This window comes from Setaria viridis, chromosome 5, assembly GCF_005286985.2.
Source record: "Setaria viridis chromosome 5, Setaria_viridis_v4.0, whole genome shotgun sequence".
In the NCBI taxonomy this organism is placed as follows: Eukaryota; Viridiplantae; Streptophyta; class Magnoliopsida; order Poales; family Poaceae; genus Setaria; species Setaria viridis.
This window is the reverse complement of record NC_048267.2, coordinates 28,298,873-28,313,504: the sequence shown is the minus strand read 5'-3', so window position 1 is coordinate 28,313,504 and position 14,632 is coordinate 28,298,873. Positions and strand designations below refer to the sequence as shown.

The 14,632-nt window shown below is 42.8% G+C and overlaps 2 protein-coding genes and 1 pseudogene across 2 annotated transcripts; all 3 read left to right on the top strand.

The window, feature by feature from the left end:
• The first annotated feature begins 2,774 nt into the window (after positions 1-2,774).
• Positions 2,775-6,806, top strand: LOC117858496 (uncharacterized). Its single transcript, XM_034741570.2, has 6 exons — positions 2,775-3,036; positions 3,859-4,014; positions 4,241-4,408; positions 5,030-5,184; positions 5,803-5,972; positions 6,638-6,806. The coding sequence occupies exons 1-6, from the start codon at positions 2,943-2,945 to the stop codon at positions 6,690-6,692; spliced, it is 798 nt and encodes a 265-aa protein (XP_034597461.1). The 5' UTR covers positions 2,775-2,942; the 3' UTR covers positions 6,693-6,806.
• A 1,061-nt stretch (positions 6,807-7,867) lies between these two features.
• Positions 7,868-10,599, top strand: LOC117858495 (uncharacterized). Its single transcript, XM_034741569.2, has 6 exons — positions 7,868-8,240; positions 8,522-8,607; positions 8,950-9,096; positions 9,272-9,395; positions 9,812-10,095; positions 10,193-10,599. The coding sequence occupies exons 1-6, from the start codon at positions 8,042-8,044 to the stop codon at positions 10,283-10,285; spliced, it is 933 nt and encodes a 310-aa protein (XP_034597460.1). The 5' UTR covers positions 7,868-8,041; the 3' UTR covers positions 10,286-10,599.
• A 779-nt stretch (positions 10,600-11,378) lies between these two features.
• Positions 11,379-14,609, top strand: LOC117856394 (uncharacterized; annotated as a pseudogene).
• Positions 14,610-14,632: the final 23 nt, after the last annotated feature.

The window sequence follows — 14,632 nt, the reverse complement described above, 5'->3', positions numbered from 1 at the left end:
CTCCTCCCATGCCTGCGCCACGCGGGGCCTGCAGCCAGTGGCGGATCCAGAAACGGACTCCACTCCGGGCTAACTAATATAAGGTTTAAAATTTTACTAGCCATACACTATTAGATATAACATATTTTTCAAACAACACAAATAATTATATAATTCCCTAATTTTCAAGTGTTCAACCAATACACTCAAACAAACAATAAGTAGAACATTGAAGTAGAAAAGTACTAGATTAAGTTATGATTATGAAATGTTGCAATTGTAAATTAATACTCAAATACTTCCTGCTCAAATCAATGAAAATATGAAATGAAATATTCATTAGTCATTACTTATTTACTTTGCACAGACTAAGAGCAATTTTTTTTAAAAAAATAGCATACACCATACCGGCCGGGGGCATCAGCAAGCAGGGGGCATAGCGATTGGCGGCCTGTAGGGGCCGGCCTGCGCGCGGCCGGCGGGGTGAGTCCCAGCCTAGCTGCCTCCCTGGACCCTGGGCGGCAGGCAGCCGCCGCCTGGTGGCGCGCGGGCGCGGCCTGGCGGCGCGTGGGCGCGGCTTGCCGGCGGGGGCGCGCTGAGCCGTCGACGAGGGGCCGTCGGCCGCGGGTGGCGGCGCGCAACCGGTGCGGGCGCGCATGGAGACGTGACCGGCGACGGGAAGACGCGACCTGGCCACCTGGGCGACCTGCGGAGTGCGGACGGGACTCACGGGAGCCGTAGCTAGGGCGACGGGCAACGACAGTTGCAATGGCTGTCTTGCTGGGCCAAGTTCTTCTCAGGGTGGACTAATGGGCCTAAAAGGCTTTTTATGCTATTTTTATGAAGGATTTTTTCACTGCGCATGGGCCTCGCCCCGGGTTGCAGCCCGGGCAGCCCGGGGCCCAGATCCGCCCCTGCCTGCAGCGACCGGCCTCGCCGGCTCCCACGGCTGCCGAAGCCGGCGAAGAAGGTTGAAAAAAAATGTTGGATCAATTTTTTAAAAAAATATTTGAAAAATGTTAGTGCAACTTTTTTTCGAAAAATGCTGAACTAACTTTCTCTAAAAAAATATTTGACTCAATTTTTTTTAAATAAATGTTGGTTCAACTTTTTCGAAGGGAGGTTGGTTTAAGAAATGTTGGTCCAATTTTTTGGAAAAATATTGATCCAACTTTTTTTAAAAAATATTGACAATATTTTTTCAATTAAATAGTTACTGTGTTTGTGTTGGGTGATACACTATTGCTGAGCTGTGCTGTGCTGCACCGTGGGAACGTACTAATAGGCTTTCGTGAACTTAGGCCTGGTTTGGTTCCTCTGACTTATTTTTAGCACCCATCACATCGTCGAGTGTTTATATACTAATTAGGAGTATTAAACGTAGACTATTTACAAAACCCATCACATAAGTGGAGGCTAAACGGCGAGATGAATCTATTAAGCCTAATTAGTCCATGATTTGACAATATGTTACTACAATAAACATTTACTAATGATGGATTAATTAGGGTTAATAGATTCGTCTCGCCGTTTAGCCTCCACTTATGTAATGGTTTTATAAATAGTCTACGTTTAATACTCCTAATTAGTATCTAAACATTCGATGTGACACGTGCTAAAAATAAGCAAAGGGAATCAAACGCCGTCCTGTTTGGATACAACCTCCTAAAGATCAGGAGTCCACTTTTAGGACTTGTGCATCCAAACATGGGTCCTAAAAGTGCACTCCTAAACTTTAGGAGGGCTATTTTTATTAGGAGGGCCAAGGGGTACTAATGGATCCTATTTTTCCTAAAAGTGGTCCCCAAGTTCCCTTTTACCCCTATTGCCCTCGCATACATTAATGACGTGAACAATGCAGGGGTAGTTTAGAGGAGTAATTGGGGGCTAAAAATAATATTTTTCCACTAAGATTCTAAAGATTAGTAGTCCATCCAAATATCCTGTACTTTAGAACTAGCAATTTGAGGATCCTAAATTAGTACACTACTAAACTTTTAGAAGTTTGTATCTAAACATGACCTTACGAGGAGCCTCGTGTACACCTTCCATCCACGAGATTCCACGAGATGTACAGGACCCCTCCCAGTCCCCACAAACACGCGTCACTTGTGCATATGCTCCCAGCCTCCCACACTGAAAGACGGCAGCTTGACACCTCTGCTTTTGATACTAATTAGAAGTATTACATAGGCTATTTACAAAACACATTGCACAGATGGAGTCTAATTCACGAGATGAATCTATTAAGTCTAATTAGTCTACGATTTGACAATGTACTGCTAAGTAAACATATGCTAATCATGGATTAATTAGGCTCAATAGATTCATCTCGTGAATTAGTATAGAGGTTCTGCAATTAGTTTTATAATTAGTTCATATTTAGTCCTTCTAATTAACATCCGAACATCCAACGTGACATGCACCCTCTATCGAACACCCCTTAATACCCCTTAGTTGGACAGGTTCGTTGCGACGAGATCCGCCAATCCAGATTTGACAGCTGGCGTTCTTGGTGAGTTTAAGATATTCGTAGGTGCGTTTTTACGGGTGACCGTGATTTGTTGAAAGCAGAGACGTAAAATTCTCACATCAATACATACATCGCACCGCGACAGCCCAACCCACGGCGGCCCATCCGAAAACACTGAGCGCACCCTCCCACCGCGAATGTGCGCCGTCCGTCCCAGATCCAACGTCAATAAACGTCCAGCGCGTCACGGCTGTGGTCACTGACGCCCCCCCTCCCGTGCTCCCGAGTGCCGACAGGCGACAGACCTGCAGAGAGAGGCAGACCGCCAGACCGGCACCGACGCGAGTCACGCGACGCTCGCTCGGTCGGCCCGCGCACGCGCACCAACTCCCTCGCCTCGCGCCACCCGCCCACTCGGCACTCGAGCGAAGCCATCCCCTCCGCAGTAATTAGGCAAGCTTCCTCCTCCTCGCCGGTGGCGGCTGGAGAGATGGAGGCGGCGGGGGCGGCTGCGCTGCCGCGGCTGTGCGCGCTGCTGCTCCCCTTCCTCGCCGTCGCGACCTGCCTCGATGTCCCATCCCATGGTAATGCACCTGCTAACAACCCAGAGATGACTCGCTTGTCAGAAGCAAACAGCGCCCCGGCTCGCTCTGGTGGAGCGAGCTAGGGTTACTATCAATTTTCTAATTAGGCGGCCGCCAGCCTCTCCTCTGGTGCGTTTAAGTGTGCTACCAAGAGCATTTCGCGTGAAATGGTTTACTCCGGCTTTGATCTGTTTAGAGTAGCTGAACTGCTTAAATTATCTGGTGTTTAGAGTAGCCGACCCCTTTGGCAGTTACTTCCTCGATCTGAATCGATATGCGGCTGCTGATGCACTAGCATGTCACAATTCGTGGTAATTGTGTGGGGAAAAGTTCAGATAGCGCAAAAGGTGGTATTGCTGATTGGGTTCAATCCATGCACGCTAAAGATCAGCCTAATAAAATTGTTCAAACTGAATGCTGTATGCTGAATGCTAGAGTCATTGAATATTCACTGCTGTTTGCTGTATCTCCTATTGGCAAAGGCATCGTTGGGAGTTCTGTGCGAAGGCGCCAGATTGGTATAAATTGAATGAAAATCAGCCACCTTGCAGGTTAATAACATTTCTTTAAGGGATTTCGAAACTCCAATGCTGCAGCAAGCTTGTCACATTTTATCACATGCATGTCTCATGCTCTTATATGTGCACGTTCCCATTTTATATGCATATTAATTTTTACAGCATGGATTACTACACACAAGCACAAGATGTTTTATCATATTACCTTTGGCTCATGGTGAAATTGACAATAAATCATATTCTTGTTAATTATTAAAAAAGAATCATATTCTCGTTTCACTAAAGCATCACATTCTAATTGCAGGGTGCTACTGGACTGGGTGCCAAAGCAAATGGTTTGGAGTATGTGCTGCTCGCTACTACTTGAATTCTCAATCAGATGATTGTGATGGTCTTTGCATGGGGTCGAAAAGCCCTCCATGCCTGCCACTCCACACACATTTCTATTGCTGCAAACCAGGTCTATACATGGTTTTACTACATTCAGCTAACGAAAATGACTAGAGCAGTCTGCTACATCTTGTACTAGTTTGTTTGTCATATATGGACATAGAATTTAATAACTACTACTTAGCATAAGTAGTTTCAGAGTCTACATTCTTTTAAATTGCTACTGCACCATTTGAATAAATATAATTACTCTAGCATTCTGATACGGATTGTCAATTGTGGGTTCTGAAGGACAGGAATACCAAAGGTAACAAACAAGTGTGGACATTGCAAGATCAAGCTGGATTTTGGCAAAGAGTTTATATGCTGCTCTGATTGCTCTGAACCAACCATTATGGACAAGAATACCAAACTGGGTTACTGCAAAAGTGGTGCCGACTTAACAATGCAATTAAAACCACAAGGTATATTTTCACAACTAGGTCATACAAGACAGGACTCAGTTGCAGTTTGACAGCTTTTACTGCATGCACATGTATTTTGAATCATTTTACTAACTTAAGAGATATCTGGTACTATGGCACTATTAAGGCAACTCTCACTAAGGGGAAAGCAAAAGTCTCTTCTGTAAGGGAATAAATTATTCTCGCTTGGTTTAACTGAAACCTGGAATATTCAGTATACCTTGAAACAAAATAATCCTGCAAAGGGTTCATATATTATCATGCCATGCTTCATATAACTAATATTTGTTCAGAAACACAGGATACCATTGGACTGGTAGTCTGATACAATGCAGCCTCACTCTTAAGCACAGGAAATGTCTGTATCCATGTTAAACAGCACTTATGCATGAAATAATCTGTCTAAAAGATGTACTTGAAATTTGTCTCAGCTGATGTAATGCTTATATTTATTTTCAAAGGTCGTCCAATTTTTTTTGCACACTTCACCATTTTGGCATTTGTTTACAGTTTGCACTTTGTCTTTGCAGTAGTTTCATGCTCGAATTGCTAACCAAGGTCATATTGCCCTTCTTTTCTTGAATCTTTCCATTCCATATTCCTTGTCCTGAATATATGCAGAAACTTTTCACTGGGTTGCTGGCCCATGGATGATGTGCTCCTCTCCATGTGATGGTGGTATTCGATATCGTGATGTTGCTTGTTATGGAAGTCTGGATGATAACACTATCAAACACTACCCTGTGGATGATGCTAGCTGTTCAGCAGATGAAATGGTACTTCAAATTATTCAATTTTATTTCTTGCACCTTAATGGGAATATGTTTGTTGCTTACCTTCTTTCACTCTGTTTGCAACATAAGACATATTCATATTCAGTTTACTGATTACAGGGTCACTTCGTGTGCCCATTGACACCAACACAACTAAAAAACAACTTTAATGATAAGGTTATGTCTAGTTATCGAAAGATCATCCATGATCCATGTCAGTGCAGGTGTGAAAATAATACTGCATTGATGATTATGTCAGATTAATTAGATTTGTACAGATTGTGGTAAGTGTAAGTCATAGCAATCTGCAAGAATTTTTTTTTCTTTTGTCATTGCTACATGTATATACTAGTTGACGAATGGACTGTTCCAAATGCCTGTTCAGTGTTAATAAAAAATATTGTTCAGATAAGTGTTTTCCTGAAACCCTCCATATTCTTGACATAAGACTGTCCTTCTAAGCTTCAGAAGCAGAATATAATGTACAGAATGATCTCTTTGTTACATGCTGTATTAAGCATATTAAGTATGAAGCACATGAATCTCAAGAGATAGTAGTTCTTTGCTGCGTTAATAAATTTGTTTTCTTACTGTTTGGGTGCTAATTTATTCCTTTGACAGCCTGCAAAACAGGAGGGATGTAATCAGCAAAGCTGTGGTGATCCCGAGACGACACAGGCAATGAATCCCAAGAGAAGTGGAATGTCTGGTTGGTTAGTAGCATTGATTGTTTTCCTAGGTCTTGGTGCAATTGGTGGCATTGCATTTACCAGCTACACTTACTACAGGAGGTATGCATAAATCTTTACACAGTGTTACATTGTTCACCTTTTTTTTCTATGTGCTTTTGGATTTTATTGTGTTTTTATGTCCACCTTGCTAGAGTTCTCGCTTCTCAGTGATTATTTTCCTACATAGAGTTCATAGATAATGCAGAAATGTAAGGTAGCAGTTGCATGAATTTTCAGCTTGGGTTTCCAACAAGGAGTTAAATGTTGAAATGGTCACTTTTGATTTCACTATTTAACAATTTTGTTCTTTTGGGAAGTCAGTATTAATATTTGGTGCATATGGACTGCACTTCGTGAAAGAGAAATCACTAGTCCATTATTCAAAAAACATGCTAAATGTACTTGATAATATATGGAGTCATCTATTGATATTACTTCGGTTACTACATAACCTCGTGAGAGCTTATGCTCTTGCATTGGTAGGTTTCTTGTTTTTTAGGCTCCATTTGGATGTAGACATTGGAGGGCTTGGTATTGAATTGGGTCGATATCAAATCAGAGTAGCCTTGGAAATGTGTTACAATACCAAAGCGATTGTTTGGATGCGAATGAATTTACTAGATGGAATTCAACTAGGTGGTGTTAGGGATATTGACAAATTGCTCTACTTGTTTTCACCATATGTTCAGCTCTTTTCCTTCATCTTTTTTTGTTGTTGTTAACAGGAGAGCCTCTGGGTCGAGTGGTTTCGTGTATGTCATGATGGAAGCTTATTATTGAGAGTTTTATTATTGAGAGTTGAGGGGACCGGTTGCCTGGAAGTCTGCAAGCAATCGGAACTCGAGACTGTAGAAAATCAATGGAATTGGAGACAGCCAGTTTGTTCATTCTTCATTCTTTGGCGTGCTGTTTTTGTCGTCAGAAATGCCTTTCAATCCCCTGTATTCCTCTTCCGGTCTTCCCGCTGATTCACGTGCAGCCGAGTTGACTATCCTGGGTGAAGCGGCCGGTGAGTATACTTGCCAAGGCTGGGAATCTGTCAGGAAGAATGTTTGATTCGCTGTCATAACTGTGGCGTGCCAATGTGCCATATGTTCATAGCATCCTGCCACATACGCATGCCCAAATATAGCCGACGGTGAACGATTTCTTTAGCACAAAAGATATGGATTGTGACCCTTCAGCGAAAAAAATTGCATGTCAAGCTAATTTTCAGGTTTACATACAATCCTTGATTCTTTTCCCAACTCTCTAGCAACTCACAATAAAGTTCTTCGATTCGCAAGTGAACCAACGTCCAAGCGATCCCAGCGAGTCTAACGGAAGCGATTCGTTTTCAGCATCGCTCATTCGGGCTCCGCGATGACGCTGAGCTATGGCCACGGACGAACTCAGCTTTGGTCTGTGGGCCAGGGACGAACTCAATTAGCAAGATTCGCAAATTCTAAATCCCTCTATACAAAGGGTGTAGGTTGACTGCAAAACCACAATCTCGTGATCGACATTTTTTTTTTAAAAAATGATGATTTGCTTTACAGCACTCATGTGTTTCTTTCTCTCTTCCTCAAACACTCCAGCTGTCCTAAACTACAAATCATTTGAGATTTATTTTTAAATCATTGTTTTAGTTTTAAACAAATTTATAGAAAAATATATAAATATTTACAACACCAAACTAGATTTATTTTGATACATTGATATTGTAGATGTTGTTATATATTTTTTATGTATCCGGTCAAAGTTACATAAAATTTGATTCGCAAAAAAAAAGTTAGATAAAATTTATTTATGATAAAATTAAAATGACTTATAATTTAGATATTTGAATTTTTATTCCATTCAATGCCGGGATGAGTATATACTACAACGACTTGCCATATAACCAATCATGATTTATACAAGTTTAAAATTCAGGCGTGAGGACAAGAGGAGGGTAATACCCAATTGTGACCGAGAAGAAAAAGATAACAAAGCAAAAGAAATTTCAAAGATCGAGAAGAAAGGAAAAGAACTACTGTATCGCCGACGCTTTGCTCGAGTCGCACGCCGAATTCTCCAAATCCCCCGTCTCCTCAGCCCTCGCCAAAACCCCAATTTCCCCGCGAGGTTGGGATTTCGTGGTTCCAGCGATGCTGGAGCCGCAGCGCATGCTCCGCGACGCCGGCGGAGGCCTTCCCTCCGCCGTCACCGCCTCCTTGCGCGCGCACCTGCTGTCGCCTGCCGAGCCCTCGCCCACGACCGGTGGCCGGCCGGAGATAACCGACGAGGAGATCGACGCCGACACCGCGGCCTGCTGCCGCATCTGCCTCGAGTCCGAGTCCGAGCCCGGTGAGCACCCGCACCAGTCGACTGGTGGCTTCCTTACCTTTTTTTTTGTGGTTGGTAGTTTGCGCGCAAAGGCGATCATCGGTCCGTGCAACATTTGGTTCAGTTGGTAGGTTTGCCGTGTCATAGGGTAATGGGTGCTGGTATCGTTTGGATTGGATGTTTGAATTATTTGCCTCGGTGTTAAACTGTTAATGTAGGAGAGGATTCCTAGGGTTCAAGGTGATCCTGCTCTGCTGTGGCTCTGTGGCTGATCAATGTTGCTTGTCTTGGCTTTGATGCAGGTGATGAGCTAATATCTCCCTGTATGTGCAAGGGGACGCAGCAATTCGTTCACCGCTCCTGCCTTGACCATTGGAGGTCTGTTAAGGTAACACATACTTATTTGATATACTGGCGTGCATTTCTTCGGACAAATTTATCTGTTGCAGTTTGCTTGTCAAAATAAGTTCCTAAGCAAAGGTCAAGGAGCAGACTATTATTATTAGGAAGCTTATTATATGTAAATTCTTTTGATCAACAACAGTTCTTTATAAATCCTCATTGCAGCAGTTTGAATAGACTTACATGTTTGGTTGCTTACTTTTGGGTTCATCTTTCTTGTGTAAACTGCCTACTAATTTAACCTGTAAGATAGTTACTAGTTACTGCTGTCAATTGTTTGATCGAGCATGGTAGCACTAAATTATGCTGTCTTGACATATCTTCTCAGGAAGGAATTGCCTTTTCACACTGCACAACATGCAAGGTGCGATTCCATCTACGGGTTGAATGTTTGGAGGACGACATATGTCGTAGAATGAAGTTCCGGTTGTTTGTTGCCAGAGATGTTACACTTGTATTCCTTATTATACAAGCCGTGAGATCACCTTTCCCTCTGATTACTCTACTGCTCTTTATTATTCATAGTCATATTGGCATCAGTTAACAGCAAACAACTTGCATATATTATTTCGTTGAGTGAGAGCTTAGTGAACCTCGGTTACTACAGCGGGCATGTATTTGATGTGTGCATCTTGTTTGCACTTTTTCAGGCCATCGCTGCCATAGGTGGTATGGCATATTTGTTGGATAAAGATGGAAACTTCAGAAACAGATTTTCTGATGATTGGGATCGGTTTCTGTCAAAGCATCCGGTGCCCTTTTACTACTGTGTTGGTATGTGTTTTCTTCTGGAACCTCACTTAGAATTGTTACTGGGATTCAGATGGCTGGATGATACAATGATGACTGGTGTTTGAATTCTAAACAGTAAATACTAAATATCATATAGACTGTATGCATGCATCAAATTGTATTCTTGCTTCAGTGCCTGTGTTTTGCAATATGATTCATGAGCATTATCCCCCAAGGTCTCATGTTCTTAGACTCTTATGCACTGAAAATAGATTGTTTAGTAATTCAAATTCAAATATGTCATGTCACACCATAACAATGTTGCCTTCTGCAGTTCTTCCTAATTTAAACAGTGATGACTTTCCAGATTGCAATTCTTAACAGATCTGTTCACATAAAAGATGTTAGTATCTCCTTCTGACAAGTTAGTTACTGATATTCCCACAAATCTGGTTCAGGTGTGGTGGTGTTCTTTGTACTGGTTGGATTTTTTGGGCTAATAGTGCACCTCTCGTCTTTCAACAACAATGATCCGTGCTTGGCTGGATGCCATAATTGCTTCTATGGGTGGGGTATAGTGGACTTACCAGCTTCAATGGAAGCCTGCTTTGCTTTCGCTGTCATCTTTGTTATTTTATTCGCCATCCTTGGAGTTGCATATGGGTTCCTTGCTGCAACTCTGGCCATCCAGAGGATCTGGCAGCGGCACTATCACATACTTACCAAGAAGGAGCTGGCAAAGGCAAGTGAAACCCGCTTATAGTGATTCTCAGAGAGAAAGACAGTCAAAGGTTATTGTTCATTAGCCACTCAATATTTCTCTGTTGTACGATGCACAGGAATATGTCGTGGAGGACCTTCGAGACGGTTACACACCGCCGAAGATGGATGCAGAGCATGAGCAGCGTCTGAAGATGTTGCAGCTCATGTAGCTTCTACTAGCAAATGATGGACAGAAGCATTGCATCTTCCCGGTGCATCAACTACATTAGCATAATATGTATATAGTTGGGATAAGCAGATTCCAGTGATCCGCAATCCATGTACTGAGATATAAATAGAACCACGGTTGAAAATGGGGAATCACATGCAGCTCTAGTGAAGTTGACCTGCCGTGAAATGGGGAGATAGGTACATACTACTACCTGGTATTTTCTGCGAGAACGCTGCATGTTTTTTGTCCTAGAATACTAAAGTGATCTGTGTATGAACAAGTGCAGATTAATTTAGGCACAGTTTTCTTTTATGTACATTTGTTCGTTTGGGTTTGTTACGACTGTCTGCTGGCATGTTTGATGCATCTTGTGCCTATTCGATCGAAATGTTGTTTCCATTTCTTTCTTCTTTCGCTTTTCCATTTGGCTTTTGGCAGCTCAGCGACTGTTGCACATAACGATCGGTAGTGGCGGTGTGGGCGTGTGGCCGATGGTGGGAAATGAATCATCTGAATCGCATATTCACATCTGGAAAGATGCACGGCGACACGGCACCATACATTTCCCTCTTGCGCACAATAGCTTGCATTCCGCACTGGGGCTCGATCTCCCGATCGAAACCGCGTGATCAGGTTCGGTTCGGCCTGAGCGACAATTCAAGCATCGCTGATCTGGGACGACGACGCGGCCCCCAGCAACGTCACGCCGCCGTTCCAGCTTTGCTGAGGGACACAGTGGAGTACTGGAGTGGAGTGCTTCTGCCTGGTGAGGGCACCGGCCGTGCGCGCGTGTCGTCATCAGGCAGTGTGTGTGTGACTGTGGAGAGACTGGAGCCCAACGGCCAGTCAGCCGGAGCGGCGCTTCGCTCAGCGCCCGTGTGAGGGAAGGCCGGTTGAAGGTTTTGAGCAAGAAAACGCCCACTCCTTTTGATCTCCTCCGATCCTCCACCCAGTTCACCGCGCCGATCCGCTTCCCGGTCGTGCTTGCTTCTCCACTTCTCCCTCCGGACTTCAATTCTCCCCCCAAATCTCACCGACCAAGCCCTTGCCGCGGTTCGTTCGATCTAGTATCTACCCCTACAACAATATCCATGTCTAGTATCTACCCCTACACAATTTTCCCACAATCCGTCGCGAGTTGCAAGTCAGTTAAGGTCACACATACCGTTGCTTAATTTTTTTGAAGTGTGTGAAATAAAAATAAAGAAATGAACACCCATTGAAAGAATGAAAATAAACAAAGATTTAATTGCTATTGGATTGATTTCCATTTTTCTCCAATTGGTTTTGGTGTAGGCGATGAGCTCATATCTCCCTGTATGTGCAAGGGCACGCAGCAGTTTGTTCATCGTGCATGCCTCGATCACTGGAGGGCTGTCAAGGTATGGCTGTTTGCTAAGCTTACATATTTAGTCTCTCAAATTTCTAAATATTCGTCGAATTTTATAAATGAAGGACACATAGCACTTAACATGCTGAACCCCCTTCGCTTTTTTAGTTATAATTTTGACTCAATTTTGGTCCATTACTTTTTTTTTTCATCTCACCAATTGACAGTTTGCCACAACGTCTAGAAAACAGAAATTGCAATATCACGAAGGTTAACTTTGACTCTTTCAAAAGAAAAACCCTTAGCCTTAGACATTTTTTTAGTACATCTGATGACAATAAATCCAGTGATGTAGTTATCATATATTTAACTTTGATAACCTGAAAACATATTGACATGTGCAATTTTCTTTTTTTGCAACTTGACATCACTAAAATTATTGGATTCTGAAGCTTTTTAAACTAAATGGAACAGATCCTTCTTATCGTCAGGATAGGATACTCATTCAGCAAATATTTTTGTCCAACAAATTAAAATTTCTCACACAAATCCTTCCTCAAATTGCAGCAGGCTGAATATAGTGGCAAGAATATTAACTACCATAGTTTGATAATGCAGGATAGCATGGCAAGATTGAGAGTTGCTTAGTCATTGTTAGATCCAAAATGAGATGTTAGCCCTAAATTATTCTGTCCACATATTTCTGCAGGAAGGGACTGCATTTTCACACTGCACTACTTGCAAAGCACAATTCCATCTTCGGGTTGAGTTTCTAGAAGATGACATGTGTCGTAGAATGAAGTTCCAGTTGTTTGTTGCTAGAGATATCTTCCTTGTCTTCCTTGCAATACAATCAGTGAAATCACCTTTCCCTCTTATTACCCCCTGTTGCTGTTTATTATTCAGAATAATTTAGCAATATAAAACCACATAGAGATTGTACATTGTTTCTTTGGGTAAAAGCTGATGGGACATGGATTATTAAGATAGAGCATTTATTTTATCTTCATAAGAGTATGTTCGTGGCAGGTTGATGTTGGTTAGTTTCTGGTTGGGAGTGTTGAGAGGTAGATCCATAGATGCGCTGTAGTGGATGTTTCTGTTGGTTTAGCTCTTGGGTGGTGAGGAGTTGAAGTGGTTACATTTTGTGCTGCTTTGTAAACTGGTAACCCCAGTACAAAGGTGTAATACTCTGGTTACACTTTCTTTAAAGCCAGGCTGAAAGGTCTGTTATCGAAAAACAGAGAATTTGGAAACCTCCTTAACGGACTACTGGGTGCATAAGCGACAAGTCATGAGCAGATCGCTAAGAAAAGGGATGGACTCCTTGTTTATGTTGATCTCCTGGACAATTTGGAAACAGCGCAACGACAGAAACTTTGATAGAGCCCCAAAAAGAAATCCTCTGCAACTAACTGAGCTAATCCGAGAACAAGCTGCTGAGTGGTGCGCGGCAGGAGCCAAACACTTAGCAATGTTCCAATGGCCGCGACAACAGCAGGACGACGCTGAAGCAACGGTACCTTAGTGGTTTCTTACCCTAACCTTTGTGTTTAAACGGATGTAAATAAGTTGCCATGTAAGCTCAAGCTACATTTCAAAACCGTGTGCGTGAGCCCGGTAGGCCCGCGTTGTAACAATTCTACTCATTCTTCTTAATACAAAGGTACGCAGCTCTCCTGCGTATTCTCGAAAAAGAAAAACCGAGAATTTAGTGTTGTGTTTCAGAATGAGGCTTTACCCTATATTATCATAGTAATGTTGTGTAATCATCACGCAGTGTTAGCATTACCTTAAAAATTGTTGAATGCTTATTGTGCAAGATACTTTTTTCTCGAACACGCAGGCATTACATTAAGAAGAATATTGTGCAAGATACTTGATATCGATATCTCATTTGATTTTTTGGACTTAATTACCCGGTAATTGCTGCCATTGCTGCTGTGGCATATCTACTGGATAGAGGTGGAAAATTCAGAAACAGCTTTGCTCACCATGGGGATCACATCCTGTCGGTGCACCCAGTTGTGTTCTACTACTGTGTTGGTATGTTTATTTTCCACTTTTCACTTCAGTTAATATTGGAGTGTGCTGATGATGCAGTGCTTGCTGAGTGGTTGGATCCTATACAGTAAGTACCATATGCTGCATGTAGGCGTGCATCAATTTGTCTTAGTAAACTCGGTCTCTATTGTAACGGTAAACTTCTCTGTGTCTAATCTCTTTGAAGTTGTTTCCTTGTTCACTGAAAATAGAGTGCTTACAGTAATTAAAATTCAACATGCCATGTCACACAATTGCGAATGCTATCTTCTTCCTAAATCGACACCACTGAAGTTAAAATATAATAATAGCTCTTCAAACTGCATATGAACTGATCTATTGAAGTAAATGTAAAAAGGTAGCTTGCTGATATCGTCTGCCAATCAAATTTCCTCAGGTGTGGTGGCGTTCTTTGCTCTGACTGGACTTTGTGGGCTGCTGTTACACTGCTTCTCTTCCGACAACATCGATCCATCATGCCTGGGTGTATGCTCCTACGGATGCCTGGACTGCTCTGAATGCCTGGACTGCTTCGCGTCCTCAGGGGAAGCTTCCTGCCTCGTCCTTTCTATCGTCGTCGTCATCGTCTTCCTATTCCTGGAGTCATTTACGGTTGCATTGCGGCGACTATGGCCTTCCAGAATATTATGCAACGCCACTACCACATCCTCAACAAAAAGGAGCTGACAAAGGCAAGTCTCTATTCTATCTACGCGCTCAGCGTTCCAACCAGTCAAAACATCTTCGGTGAGCAGGTGTACACATCGTGGAGGACCTTCAAGGCGGTTACGCTCCGCCGCCCAAGATGGACCCAGTGCACGAGCAGCGCCTGAAGATCGTGAACCCTAACCCACTGAACCTTCATCTAAAGACAGTTGTGCGATGGAAAAGACGACTCGTCAGTCTTGGCGCAAATCGGATGCCCCTGTGAAAGGGATTTATCATCGCAGCATACGTAGATCCAGGAAACCG

Bases quoted from the DNA above. Each gene is read 5' to 3' on its own strand.
- LOC117858495 (XM_034741569.2), top strand. From the start codon at position 8,042: ATGCTGGAGCCGCAGCGCATGCTCCGCGACGCCGGCGGAGGCCTTCCC. The intron at 9,396-9,811 runs GTATGTGTTTTC...AATCTGGTTCAG, and splicing joins GCCCTTTTACTACTGTGTTG to GTGTGGTGGTGTTCTTTGTA. The intron at 10,096-10,192 runs GCAAGTGAAACC...TACGATGCACAG, and splicing joins CCAAGAAGGAGCTGGCAAAG to GAATATGTCGTGGAGGACCT.
- LOC117858496 (XM_034741570.2), top strand. From the start codon at position 2,943: ATGGAGGCGGCGGGGGCGGCTGCGCTGCCGCGGCTGTGCGCGCTGCTG. The intron at 4,409-5,029 runs GTATATTTTCAC...GAATATATGCAG, and splicing joins AATGCAATTAAAACCACAAG to AAACTTTTCACTGGGTTGCT. The intron at 5,973-6,637 runs GTATGCATAAAT...TGTTGTTAACAG, and splicing joins AGCTACACTTACTACAGGAG to GAGAGCCTCTGGGTCGAGTG.